Source organism: Arachis ipaensis, chromosome B7 (assembly GCF_059453495.1).
Source record: "Arachis ipaensis isolate K30076 ecotype BB chromosome B7, ASM5945349v1, whole genome shotgun sequence".
Lineage (NCBI taxonomy): Eukaryota > Viridiplantae > Streptophyta > Magnoliopsida > Fabales > Fabaceae > Arachis > Arachis ipaensis.
Window position 1 is genome coordinate 78154352 of NC_142442.1, and position 23128 is coordinate 78177479.

Sequence of the window (23128 nt, forward strand, 5' to 3'; positions counted from 1 at the left end):
GAGTTAGGTATCTCGCGTACGCGAGCATAGAAAATTGTACACCTACGCGTGCGTGTAGATCACGCGTTCGCGTGGCCCACGCGTACGCGTGACCTTTCAGAAATGCACTCCCACGCGTACGCATGGCCCACGCATACGCGTGACCCCTGTTTCCAGCAAACTTAATTTTATGTTTTAAAAACCTAATTTTGAACCTTTAAACCTCTATTTTTACTTTTTTAGCCCCTAAACCTTAGCTGGGTACTTAGTGATGAGATGTAATTAAGAAGAGAAAGTAACTTGGGAATGAAGCAAGTTGTGGAGTAATGAACTAATGATTGTAAAGGGGATATTTTAAGCTTGAGAAGTATTAACTGAATTTATATAATTATGAAGAAGATAATAATGAATTTCAATTGAGTGAAAGATGGGTTGAAAATGATGATGACCTCAAAGTGTGATGGTGATTGAAGCGATAGTGATGAGTTGTGATTGTTAGGATGGATGAGTAATTCCTATCCAAGCTACGATTATGAGTTTGAGATATTGAGATATGATTAATGATAAGAACCGAGTTTAATTATGGATTATTTTGAGATGTCGAGGTATGACTGTGAGGGTAGATGAGTAATTCCTATCCGAGATGTAATTTTGAGGATAGACGAGTAATTTCTATCCAAGTCATGGCCTGTGGATAGACGAGTAATTCCTACCCGGGTTATGGTTTGAGGCACCTACCTGAGTAGACGAGTAATACCTATTTTGGGTTGGGTGAAACACCGGCATGGGAAGACGAGTAATACCTGTTCCATGTTGTGGTGTTCTGTCCAGGGTTAGCTACTGGACATGTCGAGTTGGCTTTATAACTGACAGATGAGACTCATCAGCCATAGGACAGGCATATATCATGTGCATATTATTTTCATTCCTTGCTTGTCTATTAATTGGGAATGCCTAATTGCTTATAATATGCTAATTGTTACACTTGCTATCTGTATTAATTGTATTCTACCTGTGTCTGCCTTTGTTTGCTTGTCTGTCTGTGCAAATTCACCGGAGATAGAGGTACAGAAGAAAGGTGGGAAGATTTAGTGTTCAAGTTAAGTTGTAGTTAAACTTAGAAATCCTTAGAAGACAACCCGCTTATCGTTTCTGTTTTTAGTCCTTTAAGCTTTATTATCTAAGTGTCGACGTTCTAGGATTGCCTGTGGCATTCCCAGGACCTTATATATTATGCGCGTGGCACCTTTACCATGCTGAAAACCTCCAGTTCTCATCCCATACTATGTTGTTATTTTTTTCAAATGCAGGTCGAGAGGCACCTCGGTAGGCATCTGGAGTTCTGCAGCGAAGTGGTTTCTAGGATGTCATTTTGGTGTATAGTCTTTCACTTAGGGTATGCAGACCTTGACTATGCTCTTCGTAGGGAAGAGCCTCTGGCACCTACTGATGCTAGTACTCGGATTGAGGTAGCATTATACGAACGGTGGAAGAAATACAACCTTTTAAGTATGATGTTCATTAAGTATTGTATCTCAACTAGTATTCGGGGTTCAATTCCTAATTGCAGGAATGTCAAGGATTACATGAAGTCTATTGATAAACAATTTGAGTTGTCTAGTAAGGTACTTGTAAGCACCTTAATGGAACAATTGATATCCATGAAGCTTACCAGTGTAAGGAGTATGCGTGAGCACATCATGAGATTAAGAGATATAGCAGCACAACTAAAGGTGTTAGAGGTTGATATCTTTAACTCATTTCTAGTACATCTTATTCTAGATTTTCTTTCTATCCAGTACAGACCATTTAAGATTTCTTACAACACACATAAAGAAAAGTGGTCCATCAATGAATTACTGGTAATGTGTGTGCAAGAGGGAGGAGGGCTAGTTCAGGAGCTTGGTAAAAGTGCACTGTTGGTAACAAATAAGGATGGTAAGAAGCGAGCTCACAAGAAGAAAAGAAAGGGTATTGTATCCCATCCTACGAAGAAAGAAGGTGTATGATGTTTCTTTTGTAAAAAGAAAGGACACATGAAGAAGGAGTGCCCAAGATTAAAACTTGGCTTGAAAAGAAAGGCACTAACCTTTATGATCTTATTCCTTCAGTATGTTTTGAATTTAATTTTATTGAAATATGTCATGACACTTGGTGGATTATTCTGGTGCTGAAATTCATATTTCAAATACCATGCAGGATTTCATAAGGAAAAGAAAATCGATAGGAAGTGAACTGAGAATCTATATGGGCAATCGGATACATTCACATGTGAAAGCCGTTAGAATATTTAGGCTTGTATAAAGTACTGGTTGTATTTTAGATTTAGAAAGAACATTTTATATTTTATATTTTTCTAAAAATTTGATTTCTTTATCTAAGCTTGTAAAATAAGGATTATGTATAAATTTTTATGATGATGATGTTGACATTATTAAAAAATTTAATATTAGTGGATGTGGTACTTTAATTGGTGATTATTTAAAGTACATTTAGCTAATATTTTTCTATCAGGTTTAATGGTTATGCATGGTAATGGTATGAACAAAAAATCCTCCATATTGTAGAACTGAAGGTTGGGACACATCTCTATTGGGAGAATGAAGAAATTAGTAAGTGATGGGGTTCTTGAACCTCTAAACTTTACTAATTTTAATACTTGTGTGTATTGCGTTAAGGGAAAGCAAACCAAAAAGTCTCAAAAAGGTGCTAAGAGGAGTTCTGACATATTAAAAAAAATTTACACTAACATATGTTGTTCTGATATGTCCTCAAGTGGTCAGAAATACTTCATCTGTTTTATTGATGATTATTCACAATATATATATATATATATATATATATATATATATATATATATATATACGCTTCATAATAAATATGAGGCATTGGACGCTTTTAAGATTTATAAAGTTGAAGTAGAGAAACAATGCGAAAAACAAATTAAGATCGTGATATCAAAAAGAGGTAAAAAATTTTATGGGAGAGATACTAAAAATGGACAAGCACCTAGTCCATTTGCAAAGTTTCTTCAAGAGCATGGTTTAAATTACAATCTTTAATTCATGCTCCTCAGATTACCAAAAATATGGTTAGTATGTCCAAATTATTAAGGATGATGTAGTATTTTTTTTGGATTTTATGACTATTTTTGTTTTGTGAAGTGAAAGTACACTAAGAAAACTTTATTGCATGGTTTTCGTAATGAAAGCCTTTATCAATTTCACAATGTTACTATTCCATAACTAAATTATAATATAAAGCCTACAATTTTATCTATTTCTTGTTCTAATCTTTATCTATGGCATAAAAGATTAGGTCATGCTACTTCCAAAATAATTAAATTTATTCTTACTCATTGTAGTTTTTTTTTTTCTTTAAACAATAATGATGATTCTGATCGGTATCAATATTGTGACAATTGTGCAAGTGCTAAGATATACAAGTTGCTTTTTTCAAATTCTACAACTCAATATAATGAACTTTTACTATAATTAATATATATATTGAGATGCTTGGGATCCAAGTGCTATGACCTCACATTTAGGCTATTGTTATTATGTGATTTTTATTGATGCATATCCTAGATATACATGTCTATTCTAGTTGGTTAATAAATCATAACTTCATAATGCCTTTGTTCAATGTAAAGCTTATATTGAAAATCTTACTGGCTATATATATATATATATTATATTATTAAATGCTTGCAATCTGATAATGCCAAAAATATGTATCCAATGTGTGCACTTCTCTTTTACACTAATATGAAATAGAGCAAAGACTCTCATGTTCATATATTCATGAGAAAAATGGTAAAGCAAAATGTAAGCAATGCCATCTCACTAAGATAGCTTTAGCTATGCTCTCCATTGTTCCAATATCACTTTTTTTTTTTTTGGATGAGGCAGTGCTTATTATTGCTTATATTATTATTATTATCAACAAGCTGCCTATCATTGTCTTGGATAATAAGTCCCCTTTTGAGGTGTTATTTGATCATAAATCTGATTATATTCATTTAAAGGTTTTTAGAAGTTCTTATTATCCTAATTTAAGACCTTATAATAAAAACAAAATTAGCTATAAATCACAGCAATGTATTTTCTTAGATAATGCACAAAATTATAAGGGTTATATATGTTTGTCTTTGACAATAAAAAATGTTAACATTTTAAGGAATGTGTTATTTGATAAAAAGATATACCTATGCATCTTTATTTTCTATCACTAATTCATAAGTCAAGGCGTTCACTTTCAGTTTTCATTCTTTGCTGAGCTTTGCACTTTTTTCTGCAATTTTTTCATTGCCAAGTTACTCAATGAAACACTTTCCTATCAAAAATAATTACTAACCGAGTAATAATATAATTGATTAGCTTTTCCCTGTATGTAGTTTAGCCTCTACAACACATAGCAAAATTCTTTTTTTGCTATAGTTTTTAAAATAAAATCAAACTATTGTTGACCACTGATGACTTGTTTTCTATATATAAACAAGTTATCAAGAGGTATTATTGTTCTATTTCAACATAAATTTAAAATACCCATAAATATTAAAATCATCGACATATAAAAAAAATGATTATATTATTGCAGAAAAATTTTATTATTCTAATAGAAATAAGACAGTAATCTAAAGAGTGTATTCTATATAAAGAGCGTATGTATACATCTGTGCGTACACACAAGAGGGAAATTCAGCAATTGTGCGTACACACGTCTGTGCGTATGCACAAGTCCCTGCGCGTGACTTTATTAAAAAGTCATGTGGCTCGCGTTTTGGGAGGCTTTTTGGCCCATTTCTGAAGGCTTTGGAGCATATAAGGAGGGCTAGCAACACACCATAAATACCATACAATATACTACACACTTAGGATAGTTTTAGGTAGTTTAGTTTAGGTTTTCTCTCAATTTTCCTTAGGGTTTATACTACAAGTTTGTAATTTTCTATTTTTGATCTTGGATTTTAGCAATTTCCGTTGTAAGTATTTCTTAATGTTCTCTTTTATTACATTACTTGTTCTACACTTTCTTATATTTTAATTTCCTTTATATATATATATATATGCTTTTGCAATCTTGAATTCTTGTTCATGAATTTGATGTTTGATGGTTATTTTATGTTTATTGAGTTGCCTTCGTTGATTTTGATCATTGGTTGTTCATAGTTTAAAGTAATTTTACAATTTTGTCATGTTTTGTGAATATGCCTACCATGTGTTTGATGAAATGCCAAATTTGATTATGGAGTAGATTTCCACTCCTTGACTTGGTAAAATGAATTTATGGAATATTAGAGTCATAATGTTCGACATTTAGTGATAATTCTTGGGTTGTTAGTTGTTATTGTTTCCACTAATGCTAGCTTTTACTAAGGTAATTAGTAAGTTAGTAAGGATTTGTGGATTAATAATAATTATGCTCACTTGACTTACTCTTCGATGTTAAGGGTTGACTAGATGACATTAACCCATCATAATTATCATAGTTATGGTTATGGCAAGGAAGGGATTCCATAACTCATCCCAAGTCAAGGTTTCATTTATGTTTTGAACCACATTTCCATCTTTTTGAGCTTTACTTGTTCATATTATATACATAGTTCTTTTATTCCTTTATTAGTTTATTAATTGAAATTTTAAGTGTTCTTTTATTTCTTAATTGTTTGCTTCAACCATCGAAAATCCCTTGCTTTTCACAACCAAAATTGTGTGCTTATTGTCATTAGTTCCTAGGGAAGATGACCCAAGGTTTAATTACTCTCGGTTATTTTTATTTGAAATCAAACTTTGATTGAGAGGATCCATTGTCGGTTTGGACTATGCTACTAACGAAGAAATTATTTTGCTAAATTTCTGAACCAGCATAATTCTCTTCATCACCATCATCTGTGGATATGACCTCGAGACCAAAGAAATAATTGAGGAAACCAAGATCTTTCATTTCAAAAGTATGGTAAGGGGAGTCTTTGAGATCAGAGATAACATCAACATCATCTCCAGTAATGATCCTGTCATCAGCATGCAAAAGCAGAAGAACAACTCCACGTTTACTTTCACAAATAAAGAGAGAATTCTCATGAGGGCAGCAAGAGAAACCGAAATTTCATATAGTGGTGATGAACTTGTCAAACCATTCACGAGGAGCTTGCTTAAGACCATAAAGTGCCTTACCAAGGAGATAGACTTTGCTAGAAGGACAATGATAATCTGGAGGTGGTTTCATATAGACCTTCTTTTTTAAATCCCCATTAAGAAATGCATTCTTCACGTTCATTTGACTAAGAGACCATTTTTTGACCGCAGCAATGGCAAGGAGAGCTCAAATAGATGTGAGATGTGCAACATGAGCAAAAGTCTCTTCACAGTCAATACCATACTCTTGCGTACAACCTTGAGCAACCAATCGTACCTTATAACGATCAATAGAACCATCATAGTAAGTCTTGATTTTGTATACCCATCTACTACCCACAACTTTCTGATAAGAAGGAGGATCAACCAAATTCTAAGTGTGTGCTTTTTCAAGTGCTTGGATTTCTTCATGCATTGCTTGCTGCCATTTTAGATTTGTGGAGGCTTCTCTGAATGACCTAGGTTCATGTTGATGAAGAATAGTGGAAAAATAATGATAATCAAGAAGATGAGGAGGTGGATTCCTTACCCTAGAAGAACGAGTGGAAGGAAGACGTATGACAACAGGAGCAAGATCATGGTCCGACGGGAATCATCGGGAGGTAGAGAAGGCGGAAGAGTAGGAGACCGTAGCGGTGGACTCGAGATAGAACCTATAGAATCATCACTAGGGAAAAGACCAATATTAAGGTTAGTGAAAAAGGGTGATTGAGTAGGTGATACGGAATTTGATGAACAATATTCCTCCGGCAAGTATATCGGGTCGTAAACAAGTAATAACTCACTTAGAGCGAGGTCGATCCCGTGAGAATTGATTGATTAGGAAACTTTAATCTATTGGTTATTCTAGTTAAACAAGCAAGATAATGAGAATTGAGTGACTTAGCAAAAATTTAAATGACTGAATTGTAAAGAGCAGGAAATGATGCCAGGGCATCTTAGACTAGTTTCACTATCCTTTTTCCTTGATTTTAATAGCTTTTATGCACTTTCTTGAGCTATAAGTAAGCAAATTGGGTAGAAATTTATGTATGCCTAGATTCATTCAACTATGAGTAATTTGTTGCAATTTCATGATGATTCATGCTATGATTACTTGTATGCTAAGAATGATAAGAATTCTCATGACTTTAGCAAGTCTTTGATGCATTTATTGGTTGATGATAGGTGAAGAAAAGCATGGAAGAAGGTTGAAGAAGGAGCATGGAAAAGATGAAGAGGAAGCAACGTTGGTGGCCAAGTTAGACCACCAACGTTACCTCAAACGTTGGAAGAGAAGCAGAGTAATTCTCTACATATTTTGCTGATGCTCACGTTGGAGGGAGCGTTGGAGGTCCAACGTTACCCCCAACGTGGTGATAAAATGACCAATTCTGGGGCTGAATGATTTCCAAGCGACGCGTACGCATCTATGACGCGTACGCGTGAAAAAACAAAATTTTCGTATCCACGCGCAAGCGTGAGTCACGCACACGCGTGGAATGGCAAACTTGACCATCCACATGTTCGCATGGGTCACGCGTACGCGTCATTACACGAACGTTGGAGTCCAATGTTGCCTCAAACGCTAGCTTCCAACGTCCACGATGCCAAGCCCAGACTTTGGATTTGAAAAACTTGAATCGACGCGTACGCGTCAGTGACGCGTACGCGTGGATGGGAAAAAGAGCGATTCACGCGTAAGCGTGGAGTACGCGCATGCGTGAAAATGCCAACGTTGGAGGAAACGTTGGAGGTCCAGCGCTGAGGCCAACGTCCCCTACATGGTTTTGAAGCTGTAAAATGAAATCTTCGCATCCACGCGCACGCGTGAAGCACGCGTACGCGTGGATGATAATTTTTGCCCCTTGTGCACAAACGCGCAAAGCACACGTACGCGTGGATAGCGGGATGTTGGCCCTCCAATGTTGAGTCAAACGCCAATGACAACAAGTTTCTCTGGTTTTTCTGAAGAGCGTTTGAGTCAACGTTGGCCATCAAACGTTGACCCCAACGTGAAGCATCAGACTCTGCAATTCAAACCAATCTCTTCTCAACAGCAAAGGAAACCAATTGGAGCCAATTCAACCCAATTCCACCAAGGCCAAAATCCCAATTCAGAGATTGAAGATCAATGGAAGAGAGTGTATAAATTGTTTAGAATTTAAGTTAGAGGGACCTTTTTTCCGATTTCAATTTTTCTTTTACTGACTATTGCACATTTTACTTTCTGTGGATTTTTATTTTGCAATGTATCTCTTACTTCCAATTTCCATTTTGAGAGCTATGAACAACTAAACCTCTTTCATTGGGTTAGGGAGCTCTGTGTAATTCAATGGATCAATAGTAATTTTCATTCATCTTCTTCTTTCTTTTCTCTTGATTTTGCTAGAAAGCTTTCGGTCTTCATCAAATTGGATATTTATCTTGGGAAAGAAGCTATTCATAATTGGATCTCCTTGGAACCTTGGAAGAGGAACGAGGAGATCATGCTAGAAATGCTTTCTCACATTGGATTAGATTGGGGTTTGGACGGATATAGTGACATGTAATCCTACCAAAACTTTGGTATATGAATTTGTGTGGTATAATCAGTAACCAAACTTCATCTCTTCCCATGAGTACTTAAATCAAGGAATTGGGCAATTGTTCATGCTTAGAGAGATTGGTGAGCCAAGGAATTGGGATCCAATCAATTAAGATTGCCAAGGAGATCAATGAATGCATTGATTGTGGAAAAGATGAAAATGAATTTGATCTGGAGAATTATACATCTCCTAAACCCAATGATTCCTCCATCTCTGATCTACCCATTCTATTTACATTCAGTTTCTTTAATTTCATGTTAAATCCCCATTCCCTTTTAATTTCTTGCAATTTAATTTCTTGTTCTTTAATTCCAACAATTTAATTCTCTGTCATTTAATTTCTTGCAATTTAAGTTTCCTGCCAATTTTACTTTCTGCAAGTCTCAATTCACATCCAATTTCGCTCAACTAGCATAATTCTCCAATTAAAATTGATCAATCTACCAATCCCTGTGGGATTTGACCTCACTCTACAGTGAGTTTTTACTTGACGACAATCCGGTGCACTTGACGAAAGAAAATTTGTTGAGAGGTAAATTCCCGCGCATCAGGAAATTAAATGACTGAAATTAAAGAGTGGGAAGTAAATGACTAGAAATTTAAAGTGCATAAAAGTAAATTGCTGAAAGATAAATGACAAGAAAATTAAATTGCAGAAATATAAAGAAAATGTAAAGGAATTACAATCAGGGAAGGAATTAAAGCAAGTAAAGATGAAATAAGGGAATGCTAATGGATAAAGGTTATTAGGGATCGAAGATGCTAGATCTTCCTGAGTCAATGAACTTTTTCTTCCTCTTGTTCATGCAATGTTAGATCTCTGGTGGATCATGAGTAATTGAGCTCCAATTCCTTGGTTACTCAATTTCTCTAATCATGATCAAATGCCAATTATTGATCCAATGCTTACAAAAAGAGGTAAAGTTTAATTTCTAAACCAAAGCCACACAACTCCTAAGATCCCAATTTCAAAGTGATTATATGTTACATATCAACTTTGAATCAAAATCAAATTCATTGTAAGAAGAGAGTTTCAAACTAAATTACTAGGATTCCTTTTCCAAGGTTCACATAGAATTCTAATAGATCTAATCCCTCTTCCGATTGAATTGGATCTTTGAAGAACGGAAACTCTCTCTTAGATAAACAAAGATAGAATCAAAAAGAAGAGAAGATGAACATTAATTCATTCCAATTGTTGTAGAGCTCCTCCCCCTAATGAAGTGGCGGTAAAGTGACTCATAGCTCTTTTACAAAGAACTAAGACTGGAATCGTAAAACTTGAAAAGTAAACTAAGAATTAAGTACAAGTGAAATTCTCTAAGCAAGTGCAAAAGAAAGAAGTCTTGTAGCCATCCCCTTACAGTTCAAAGTCCCCTCCTATTTATACTAATTCTCTGCTCCTTAGATGGCTTCAAATTATGCTTCCATAATGAGGAATGGGTTTTGCTGGACTTGGAATTGAGGTTCTGAAAGGCCTGGGCGTTATTTGCTCACTAACTCCCCTTATGTTGGTGTTGCCAATGCCCAGCTGGCGTTGTTCAAATTGGGCACCCTTTATCTTGGGCGTTATTGGTAGTTCACGTGTACGCGTGACCTTCGTATCATGCATATTCTTCCAGGAACAAAGTTTCTCCTCACGTGTACGCGTGCCTTCATCGCAGGCATTGTTCTAGAATAATGCCAGTTATATTTTGCCATTGCCAATGCCAGAGCCCTTCTTCCAGGAGTAAAAATCTCATTCTCACGTGTACGCGTCGCCACGCGTACGCATGGCCTTCATTGCTGGCGTTGTTCCAGATAACTCCAGTTATATCTTAGCATTATTGGCTCTTATCTCGCGTACGCGTGGGTCATGCCTACGCGTGGCCATTGAAATATGCAGCTTCACAAAATCATTGCAGGCGTGTTTTAGGATAACTCCATGTATTCCTGGTGTTGCCAATGCCAGCTCCAACTCCCAGGGCTTCATATTGGCGTGTTTTAGGATAACTCCAGGCATTCCTGGCATTGCCAATGCCAGCTCCAACTCTCAGGGCTTCATCTTGGCATTGCTAACGTCAGGGTCTTCCAAATGCTTCTCCTCATGCATGGCGTTGTCCTAGCTAACTCATTTGTGCATGGGTGCTGTCTTAATGTGCCTGGCGTTATTTGAAGGCAACATCGGTTGAGTTGCGCATTGCTAACGCCAGGCCACTATCCAGGGTTTGCTTAGGGGTTAGCTTGAGTAACTCTAGTGATAGTGGGTGTTGCCAATGCCCCTTGTCCTCCCATATTAGGCGTTGCTTGAGGTAACGCCCCTTGACGATCGAGATTTTATGTCGGTAAAGAATTCACAATAAATTCCCGTTGCAAGTACAATTTCTAAACCGACAAAGAATCCTTTCGTATAAAAATTTGGTTGTCACAAGTAACAAACCCCTAATAAAATTGATAAAAAAAGTATTTAAACCTCGGGTCGTCTCTCAAGGAATTGCAGGGAGGTGTATTTATTATTGGTTATGGAAGATTATCTTTTTGGGATTTTTGAATAAGGAACAAGAAAAGTAAATTGCAAGAAATTTAAATAATAACTAATAAAGCTCTTAGCAAGGTATGAGAACTGGAAATCCTATCCTAGTTACTCTTATCAATTGTGATGAGAATTGTTCATTATTCCCACTTAGTTAACCCTTACTAAATAAAGGAAAGTCAAGTGTACTAATTAATTTGATTCCTCAAGTCCTAGTCAACTCCTAAAGAAAGACTAGCTTTAGAGGGATCCAAATCAACCAGCGAATTCTAATTATCAATCAACAAAGGAGTTTGATAACTCAAGTGTCACCAATTAATCAATTAAAGCTAAGAATGTAAAAAGCTAAATTAAAATCATAAATCTGAAATACCTCAAATTGCATTAAATTGAAATTCAAATCTAACATGAAGAGTTCATTAACCAATTTTGCAACATAAGTAATTAACAAGAGAAATAGAAAAACCAAAGTGCTAGAATAAATAAAAGTAGAAGAGAAAACTAAATTAAAGAAACATTGAACCTGGAATGGAGAAGAAGTAAACCTAACCTAAGAGAAATCCTAAATCCTAAAACTACATCTAAAACCTAAATTGTGAATAATGAATTGATTATTGAATATCTCCTTGATTTCCCCACTTTGTAGCCTCTAATCTATGTTTTCTGGGTCGAGAACTGGGTCAAAAATATCCCAGAAATCGCTGGGGGCGATTTCTGATACGTACAAGTCGCTGATTTTTCTGCAGAACGATGCGTGCGCGTGATGCACGTGTGCGCATCATTTTTCTGTATGGACACTATAGCAAATTATATATTATTTCGAAGTCCCGGATGTTAGCTTTCCAACGCAAATAGAACCACCTCATTTGGACCTCTGTAGCTCAAGTTATGATCGATTTAGTGCGAGGAGGTCAGGTTAGACAGCTTTGCAATTCCTTCAATTTCTTGTATTCCTTCCACTTTTTCATGCTTCCTTTCCATCCTCTAAGCCATTCCTACCCTATAATCTCTGAAAACACTTAACACACATATCATGGCATTGAATGGTAATAAGAGAGGATTAAATTTAGCTAAATTAAGACCAAAGAAACATGTTTTCAATTATAGCACAAAGTTAGGAAAGGAAAATGTAAAACATGCGAATTATATGAACAACTGTGATTTTAGTGGATAAAATCCACTCAAAGTACAAAATGTACCACGAAATAGTGGTGCATCATCCCTTTTGCCAGGTGTTGCCACGCCATGTTGGCCTACTCTAGGGCTCTATTTCAGGGCTTTGCTTCCTCTATCTCTGCTTCTTCTATCATCAACCAAATAAATTGCATCAAAGTTGGATATTTCATGAATCAATACAAGATATTTCATCCCATCTGTCCATACACCGGTCCAAGTTCTAAGGCCAAGTTGGAGGATGACAAAGGGACCGACCTCATGAAAGGTTGGCCCATCGCCGACCTCTTCGCCAAAGAGCTCAGACAAATGCACTGAGGCCCAAGAAGGCCCAGAGACAAAGAACCGCCGACCACTAGAAGGCGGTTGACCCAAAGATATGATCTCACCCCTAAAAGATAAGATAAGATAACAACTTATCTCAAAGGAAGATCATCAAGCATTACTATAAATACACTGGAGCACCCAGGTATAACTCATACTCCAATTCTACAAAAACCTGCCTAAAGCCCGTACTAACTTAAGCATCAGAGTCTCTTGCAGTTACCACCCCCCTTCCGGTGATCGAGGACCAGCAACATCTCAAGCTCCACCAAGTCGGGCACGGCAGCCCTAGCCAGATCAGAAGATCTTATCCGAGATCGACCTCCCTGTTTCAGCTAACCCTCGGAACATTGGCGCCGTTGCCGGGGAACCTGGAAGTCATCCTCTCACCATGGCGAGCAACCTTGCCAACGACCTCAACTCTGGATTAGAAGAAGGAATGCCACTCAAGAACACGAACCCAATAGCAAACTCCCCAAAGGATACACACCAATCCAAGGGAGACAAGCAGACTTAGAACGCTAAAATTTTAGATGCCATTCGTGAACAGCAAGATCGCCTCAAACAGCTCGAACAAGAAGCCGAATGTCAGCGTGAAGCCGAGCGAGATCTCCGGAGAGAAACAAGACGGCGTCGAGAGCTGGAAGACAAACTCTTAAATCTCGAAGCCGACCTCAAAACTAAAGCCACTCGGTCCAACCGCGAAGATGGCCCCCACAGGAACCAAGATCCATTCGCAAAAGAAATCATGAAGGCTAAAGTCCCGAAGGACTTCAGAGCCCCTGACATGACCCCATATGATGGTACGTCCGACTTGAGTAATCACCTCAGCAACTTCAGAAGTCGTATGTACCTCACGGATGCCTCAGACGCAACCCGGTGCAAGGCTTTTCCGACCACTTTGACTAAAACGGCTATAAAGTGGTTCGACAGCTTGCCACCAAGGTCAATCACAAGCTTTGATGACCTCGCCAAGAAGTTCTTAGCCAGGTTCTCCATCCAGAGAGACAAAGCCAAACACGCTCCAAGCCTGTTAGGGATTAAGCATGCCTTGACATACAGAATCTCCCTACAGAAGCAGCAATTATGGGACTCATCAACGGACTACGGGAAGGACCCTTTAGCCACTCCATATCCAAGAAACACCCGACATCGTTGAATGAGGTACAAGAACAGGCGAAAAAGTACATCAATATGGAGGAGAACTCCCGATTAGGAGAAGCCTCAAAAATCAGACTCTCCTACCCACCTCGGGATAAGGATAAAGAGTCCAGGAAAAAAGAAGACCAACCTACTGAGAAACCTAGAAAGTACCACAACTACACCTCTCTTCGGGTGACCCTTGTAGATGTTTACCGAGAGATATGCAACACTGAGAAGATCCCACCCCCTCGCCGGATTAAACACAAGAAAGGTGGAAGTCGGACAGAATATTGCGAATACCACCGAATTAATGGACATTCTACTAACGAGTGCTACGACCTGAAGAATGTCATAGAAAAATTGGCACGAGAGGGGAGACTAGTGATGAACAAAAATTGTGTCGGTATAGAATTTCACAAATGAAATCTCGTTGCAAATATAGTTCTAAACCAACAAACAATCCTCACATACAAAAATTTGGTTGTCACAAGTAACAAACCCCAATAAAAAAAATAATCGAAGTATTCAAACCTCGGGTCGTTTCTCAAAGGAATTGCAGGGAAGTGTTCTTGTTATTGGTTATGGATAGTATATTTTGGGGTTTTGGATTAGGGACATGAAAGATAAATTGCAAGAAAGTAAAAGAGACTCAAATGATAAAAGGTCTTGGCAAGGGTTGATGGTTAAGGATCTTTATCTTTGTTACTAACCACAACATGATAATTGTAAGGATCAATCTCATTAAGTCATCCTCTAACAAGTGAAGGAAAGTCAAATGAGCTACACCAATCCTAATCCATAAGTCCTAGCCACTCATTAATTAACTTAGTAGAAGCTAGAGTCAATGGACACCAATTATCAAGTCTTGGACATTAGCAACTCAATTTCACCTAAGTTACCATCCCAAGTTAAGAACACAAAAATCTACTCTAACATCCTTCCAAGTATTTAATCAAAACTTGGAAGGCATAAAAGGAAAGCAATATAAAATTGCAAGAAAAGTAAATCTACACTACCAATTGCAAGGAAAGTAATGACAATAATTCAAATCAACAATAAAACAAATAAAACATAAATTGCATTAAAGGAAAATAAAAGAAACAAAAGTGCATCAACAACAAAGTAAACAATTACAAAGAATGAAATGCTAAACTAGGAAAGCAAAGGTAAAGGAACAAGAAATTAGAAGGGAAAAGTAAATTAAAGCATAAATTAAACCTAGATCTAAGAAATCCTAATATACATCTAACCTAATTCTAGAGAGAAGAGAGAGCTTCTCTCTGTAGAAACTAACTAAAGCATGGTGAAACCTCAACTATATGCTCCCCCCTTAACTCCTCTTGAATTCTGCATGTAATAGGCTCAGAAAATGAGTTAGATTTGGGCTTGGGAAGCTCAGAAATCACCCCCAGCGTTTTCACTTTAATGAGGTCATGTGCGAGATGCGACGCGTACGCATGGGTCACGTGCACACATCGATCGGCATTTTTACTTCCCACACGTACGCCTCATGTCACGCGTACGCGTCGCCATGCGACTCCATATTCACGCGTTTGCGTCGGTGAATGCACTCCCAATCCTTGATTTTCCATGATTTCTCCACTTTGCATGCTTTTCTCTTCATTCTTTTGATCCATTCCTAACCTTTTGCACCTGAATTTACTAACAAACACATCAAGGCATCTAGTGGAATCAAAGGTGAATTAAAATTAACCAATTAAGGGCCTAAAAAGTATATTTTCACTCTTAAGCACAAATTAGGGAGAATATACAAAACCATGCTATTTTAGTAAATAAATGTGGGAAAAGGTGATAAAATCTCCTAAATTCAAGATAAAATGCACCACGAAAAAGTGGTGCATCAAATCTCCCCACACTTAAACCAAGCATGTCCTCATGCTAAACCAAGAAGGAAACAAAGGGTATCATCATTTATTCTAATGTAAACTATCTAAATGCAATCTATCTAAATGAATGCAACTACTTGGTCAAAATAAATTAATTCCCAAGAAAACCAATATAAGCATAAGGGCTAAAGGTATTAACAACCAAGCCAAACCCATAATTGAATTGAGTTATCGAAAGATTTTTGCAAACTTGCAAGGAAAGTGATGATTATATGTGAAAACATGTAATTGAGCGATCGAACCCTCACCGGATGTATATTCGCTCTAATCACTCAAGTGTATGGGGTTGATTCACTCAATTCTCCCCTATTCATGCTTTCCAAGATTTGTTTTTCATATAACAATCAACAATTATTTCATGCATACATACAAATATCATGAGGTCTTTTCCATAGGTTGTAATGGGGCTAGGGTCAAGGTAGGATGCATATGGTTAAGTGGACTTGAAATTTGAATATTTGATTAACCTAAGCTTCCCACCTAACCTATATAGCAACCTATACAATTCTAAACAAACCTAATTACCCATTCTTCACTTTTCCACACACTCATGCATTCTTTTCTTGATCACAACTCATATGCATTGATTATTATTGAGCTTCACTGTGCGGCATATTGTCCCATTTTTATTGCTTTGCTTTTTCTTTCTTTTTCTGTTATTTATTTTTCTTTTCATATCTATATATATATATATATATTTTTTTTTTCTTTTTATTTTCTCATTTTTTTTTCTTTTCAAACCAAAATATATACAAAAGTATCAATGCATATGGTTTTACATTTAATTAACACATGAGTATGTAACCAATTCCCATGATTTTCAACAAAGATACAACACACACCTTTTTCTCAACCAATGTCCCAAGTTTCCCCACACTTGAATGATACACACTGATAAACCCATATTTTATGATATATCTTGTGCTTAATTTGAGTGATTTATTCAATCCTTCACCCACTTATTCATATTAATTGCATGGTTTTACTTTCCCTTCCTTATTATGTGATGTATGTGAAAAACATGTTTTCTATGCTTAAAAATAATTATTTTGATTACCCTTTATTTTCATTCGATGCCGTCATTTGTGTGTTCAGTAGTTTTAGATCTTCTAAGGCAGGAATGACTTAAAGGATGGAAAGGAAACATACAAAAATGGAAGGAAAGCACAAAACGGAGTTTTTGAAGAAACTGGCATCCACGCGATCGCATGGGTGACGCGGCCGCATGCCAGCGCGAATCAACAGCGACGCGACCGCATGACTGATGCGATCGCGCGCCACAAGCAGAACACATATGATGCGGCCGCATGGCTGAAGCGACCGCGTGACAAGGAAAACTCCGAATGACGCGACCGCGTGACCCACACGGACGCGTGACAGAGGCCACGCACCAGAAATTGCAGAAAATGCTCATAGCGATTTTTGTAGCCCTTTTTGGCCCAAATCCAAGTCCAGAAGGTATAGACCAGAGGTTATGAAGTGGGAGAACGCATCCATTTAGGGAGAGTCTCCAATTAGTTAGTTTTCCATGATTTAGATTTAGTTTTGAGAGGGTGATTCTCTCCTCTCTCTTTAGGATTAGGATTTAGATTTAGGATCTTATTCGCTTTCCGGATTATCTCTTTACCAGGTTCAATATTCCTTTTTATTTTGTTCTCAATTTAATTATGAATTCTTCTATGTTGCAGATTACTCTTTGAATTAATGTTATTTGAGGTATTTCAGTTTAATATTGCTTTCTTTTATTTATGTTACTTTTATCCCTAATCTGAAGACATTTTTATTTCAGTAGATTTACTTTTCCCCTTTTTGGTCTTGGTTAAGAAATCAGTAACTCAGGAGTTATCAAACTCAACATGATTGATAATCGCTATCTTTACTAATTGAATTGAACTTTAATAATCCCAATCTTTCCTTAGGGATTAACTAGGATTTGAGGATCTAACTAATTAGTAACTTGACTTTCCTTTGCTCTAGCAAAGGTTAACTAAGTGGAATTAAGATTCAATTTTCATCATCATTGATAAGGATAACTAGGATAGGACTTCTAATTTCTCATACCTCGCCAAAAGTTTATTTTACAAGTTATTTATTTATTTTACAGTCATTTACTTATTTTAATTGTAATTTAAATTACTTGTTCCTCATCTTCAAAACCCCAATTTACAATCTTCATAACCAATAATAAGAACATACTTCCCTGCAGTTCCTTGAGAAGACGACCCGAGGTTTGAATACTTCGGTTATCAATTTATTTAGGGGTTTGTTACTTGTGACAACCAAAACATTTGTATGAAAGGACTTTTGTTGGTTTAGAAACTATACTTGCAACGAGGATTTATCTGCGAATTTCTAGACCACGCAAAAGTTCCTCTCACCAAAATGGCGCCGTTGCCGGGGAGCTGCAACTGTGTGCCTTATTATTGGTTATTGTAAATATTTTTCTTTTACTTGTCTATTGGTTTTTATTTTTCCCTTTTATTTTTATTAGTCACTATAAATTCTTACCCCTCTCGCTTTGAGTTTGGTTCTAATATTGTTGAAAGGAATGAAAGTTATAACAGGAACATGCATCAAGGTCAGAGCAATCAAAGATGGATGGAGCCAAGAGGATCTGATCAACCCTTTAGGCAGCAACACCCTCCAAGATATCATGGACAAAGACCATTCTACAATGCATACCAAGGCAATAGACATAGTGGACAACCTTGTAGTTACCAACAAGCCCCACCCTATGCTTATAGGCCATCCTTTCAACACAACCTTGAACCACCACACTCACAAGCTCCTTTTCACCATTCGCCACCATATGATCCTCATTTACCCCGATTCCAATCCAATTACTCCCAAACACCACCACTTCCCAATGTACCACGTCCAAATCCATCACCCCGAGAATCAGAAGTTCACCTCAAGGGAACAGTAAATCAACTTCAAACAACCCTTCATCAACTGGAGCAAGCAATAAGTCAATTATCTTCTAGACGTTCGAATATTCAAGGGCCTCTCAGAGCCCTATGTGGACAATCTAAGGAAGGGCGTAACATGAAGGAGATATTAGAAACTCCAGTGGACAAGACAGAGCATGACTTTGTACTAGAACAAGTAGAGGAAGTTGTCATTATACAAGAAGATGAGTTGGTTGAAGACTTAGGAGACGCTGAACTTCCATGGGAACCCAGAGCTGTGGAGAATTCTGTCAAGGACGTTACAACTGATGCTAAGAAGGATAGTGCACAATCCCCAAGTAATGAACTTGCATCCGCGAGTGAATTCTCTGAGATCGAAGAATCTTCCCCAAGCGAGTACGAAGATGATACGGAGGTAGATTTCTCTCAACCTCCAGTTTATGACTTAAGTGACGAGGAAGACATAGAAGGCTTTGATCAGGACATGGATACATTTGAAGAATCTTGCAAAGAAGTGAAGAATTTCATAGAAGAGCACAAGGGAGTAGAACTCATAGAACTACTGGAACCACCTATCCCAAGGCCATTACCACCTAATACAAGCTTCAAGTGGATACAATCCTTAACCTTTAGCTTTATTTTTCCACTTGAATATGGTTTGCTTGAAACAGATGGCCAGCTTAGAGCTCTCTGCGACTTTAAGAGTAAGAGGGAAATGGCTCGTGCTCAGAGCTGGTGCACAAAGTTCAATAAGGTTCCACGCTTCAACTCGAAGTGTGCGGATTGGCATCATGATCTATCAAATGGATCTTGGAAAACGTTTGGTTATTCTGGTGAGAATCTAATTTCTAAACCACCCGGATGAAAAAATATAGATCAAGACGAAGGTGGATTTAAAAGCCATGGTATGGTCGTTTCTTTTTCAGTTTTATTTCGTGTTATTTATTTTTATTTCCTTTTCAATTGAACCTGAATATTCTTCATTTGCATTGCATCCTGCATAATTGCATACCAGTTAAAAAAAAGGGTGCGCGACGCGACTGCATCATTCATGCGATCGCGTCAAGTTGCGAAAACACTCCCCACGCGTCCGCGTCATTCACGCGGCCGCGTGATCTGGAGATCGGCGTAAAGATCCAACGTCCAGAAAGTTAGGCTGGAATCGTGCGGCCATTGTGCGTTTTGCACAAAACGGCCATTGTGCGTCCCTGACGCGATCGCGTCACTTGCACAACATCAATCCCACGCGACAGCGTGAGCGACGCGATCGCGTCGCATGAATTACACAACATCCCAAAAGGAGACAGAGAGTTGCACTGAAACGACGCTGGAATTGTGTGTTTAGCACAATTTCCAGCGACGCAATTGCATGCCCCAGGCGATCGCGTCATTCACTCTTTTAGCTATTCCATGCGATCGCGCCACTCATGCGATCGCGTCAACCACCATTTCAGTCCAACCACGCGACCGCGTGCCCCACGCGATCCCATGATTCAAATTTATAACCCCCCAGTCACGCGAATCCTACCATTCGCGCCCCCTCAACCCCTTCTCCTTCCGTTCTTCTTCTCCAACCACCCAACCACCACCCAGCCACCATCACCAACCGCCGCCATCCCGCCGACCACCCAGACCCCGCCACCACGCCACCCCCTTCCTCCTTCCCCTTCTTTCTTCTTCTTCCTTCTTCTTCCTCCCTCCACCGCCACTGCCCCCCTTCGCAACCACCACCCACCGCCGCCGCCCCGTCCCAACCGCGCCCCCCCATCCGCCACCCACGCCCCCTTCCCTTCCTCCCCTTTCTCTCCGCTCTACCCCCATTACCCTTCCCGAAGCCCCTGCCTCCGAACAGCACCCGCCGCCGTCGCACCACCGCCAACCGCCGCTCCAGCCGCCACCGCCACCATCCCCCAGCCACCTCTTTGCCCCACTCTCCTTAATTCGCCTACCAGGTTCCGACGAACACCACCCTTCTATCCATTCGTAGTTAATTCATATTTTTCTGTTTATGTTCATATTTAGGCTAGTTAGATATGCATGTTGTAGTGGATTTTAGGTTGTTAGGTAGCCTAGGATGTGGTTAGTGGATTTAGGCCTGATTAATTGCGCTGTTCGTGTTTCTTGTTTTCTACTTTTCGCAATTCTGCTGTTACTGTTAGTATTATTCATATGCTGTAATTTCTTGTTTCATGCTGCTCTTTACACTGCTTTTCCATGTTCATATTCCTTATATGTAACTGCAGCTATATTTTTAACTCATATGAACTCTTATGACTGCTGTTTATTTTCCGGGACAATCCAATTTTAGCAGGAATGCTGTCCAATTTTCTGTAAAACTGTTCTGCTTTCATTCATGTTTTGGTTTTAGCACTTTTAAATTCTGCTTCACTCTGCTTTTACCAAACCAATTCATGAATGCTAGGGCAAGCTTTCTTATCCTTTTTGATTTCCTGGTTCTTAATCTGCATTTTTGATGATTAGATTCCAATTTTTGCTATTTCTATATCTATCTGAATCATCATCAACCTAATTTCCTTGTTTGGATATGAGTTACCTATATCTTCTCATTGTGAATGCCTGTTACTTGGAATATGATCATTATGCCACTTTCTTTGAACCACTTTTTACTAACTCCCTAATTTTAACTTCCTAAACTCTTTTTCAATTCTAACCAACCTAACCTTTCGAAACATCTCTTCTGGTTTTTCACTTTCTTTTAACCTTCTAACCAAGGCATAATGTTAATTTTTCTAATTAACATGACTTCCATTACATTTTGGATTGTGAATTCTTTTTTTCGGACTTTTCACTCCTATACAATCCTTAATGCAAATTTACTTAACTCAATTTCTTCTTCTATTGCTTCTTTGTCACTTTGTGTTTCTTTTGATTATTTGCCTATTTGTTTTCCTATTTTTATTATATCATGGTTTTCTATTTTTCAGGATGTCTGCCAGCCAAAGAAAAGGAAAAGCAAAGGCAACTACTGGCAAACGTAAAAGAGGAGAATCCTCCATGTCCATCCTGGATATCATGCACGATGACTCCTGGCGGGAGAAATACTTTACCCCACAGGAGAAGGCTGACCAGCTACTCCCTGCCACTGATCCCCTTAGATTTGCAAACCGATACTTTGAGCTGAAATATCCGGTGTTTGCAACCTCCAGGAACCTGTACCTGGAGCGGACTTTGAAAATCCCAGAAGAACTCCAGCAATACACCTCTGAGCAAATCAAACAAAGAGGCTGGTTCTTCTTAGAGAGAAACCTGACTGAGGTCAATGCATCTTGGGTAAGGAAATTCTACTACAATTACTTCAAAACTTCCCTAGATGCAGTGAACCTTAGGGGGAAGCAGATTCTGGTCACTGAAGAGACCATAGAGGATGTTCTGAAGCTTCTGCCTAAATCTGATCAGCTGGATGGCTATCAAAGAGCTGAGGAGGATATGCGCTTCATGAAATTTGATTGGGATGCAGTCAAGGCTAGGATAGCCCTTAACCCAATTGTTCCATGGATCATGGGTCAGAACACCACCATGCCAAAGGGAATCAAGCGGATTTACTTAAATGATGAGGCTCGGCTATGGCACCAGATCCTGAGCAATTTTGTCATGCCGAGTACCCATGAGACAGAGATACCTGCCGCTATGATCACCCTCCTATGGTGTGTGATGGAGGGTAAGGACCTGTACCTGCCACGCTTTATCCGGTACTATATGGCCAAGGTCCACGTCCGAGGCACTCTCCCCTTCCCTTATCTGATTACACAGCTAGGCCGTCGAGCTGACGTGCCTTGGGAGGATGCTGATGAGAAGCCACCTGCTGCAGAATGCAAGAAGATTATCCCTCACAGCAGGAACTTTCTGGCTTTGGGCTACAGACCTCCATTCCTCACTGCTACTACTGAGACAGCCACACCATCTGCTGGCCCCTCTTCTTCCACAGCTACCCCTGCTACCACCACTGCACCTCCACTTGCCTCAGACCCCATCTATCACCTAGTGCACCGCCTGTTTCGATGGCTTGACCAGATGGAGCGTCGCAACAAGCGACGCTATGAGCACCTGAAGCTGATGATACGATCTGGAGATATCCCCTCCGAGCCTGACACACCATCTGAGGCATCTGAGGAGGAGGCGGATGATCACGAGGCAGAGACCCATCCACGGAGCGAGGCTGCGCAGGCAGGCACAGAGCAGGCCGCATCACATTAGGAGGCTCTGCCTCAGATTCAGGCTGTAGACTTAGAGATCCCTATCCAGTCAGCATCTCCTCTGCAACAGGCAGATCCTAAGACCACCACCACAGAGACTCTAGCTACCCATCCTTCCAGTGATGACACCCCTTCACACCCTGCTTGAGTGAGCATCAGGGACGATGCTTCATTTTAAGTGTGGGGAGGTCTCCATCTCTGGTGTATTCTTTTGTTGAACCACTACAGACTCTTTCATTTTATTTTGCTATTTTTCTGTATTT

At 38.7% G+C, this 23128-nt stretch overlaps 1 protein-coding gene across 1 annotated transcript; it reads left to right on the forward strand.

The window, feature by feature from the left end:
• The first annotated feature begins 763 nt into the window (after positions 1 to 763).
• Positions 764 to 1988, forward strand: LOC148553072 (uncharacterized). Its single transcript, XM_088494766.1, has 2 exons — positions 764 to 811; positions 1290 to 1988. Exons 1-2 carry the CDS (start codon positions 764 to 766, stop codon positions 1986 to 1988), a joined length of 747 nt encoding a protein of 248 aa, XP_088350892.1.
• Positions 1989 to 23128: the final 21140 nt, after the last annotated feature.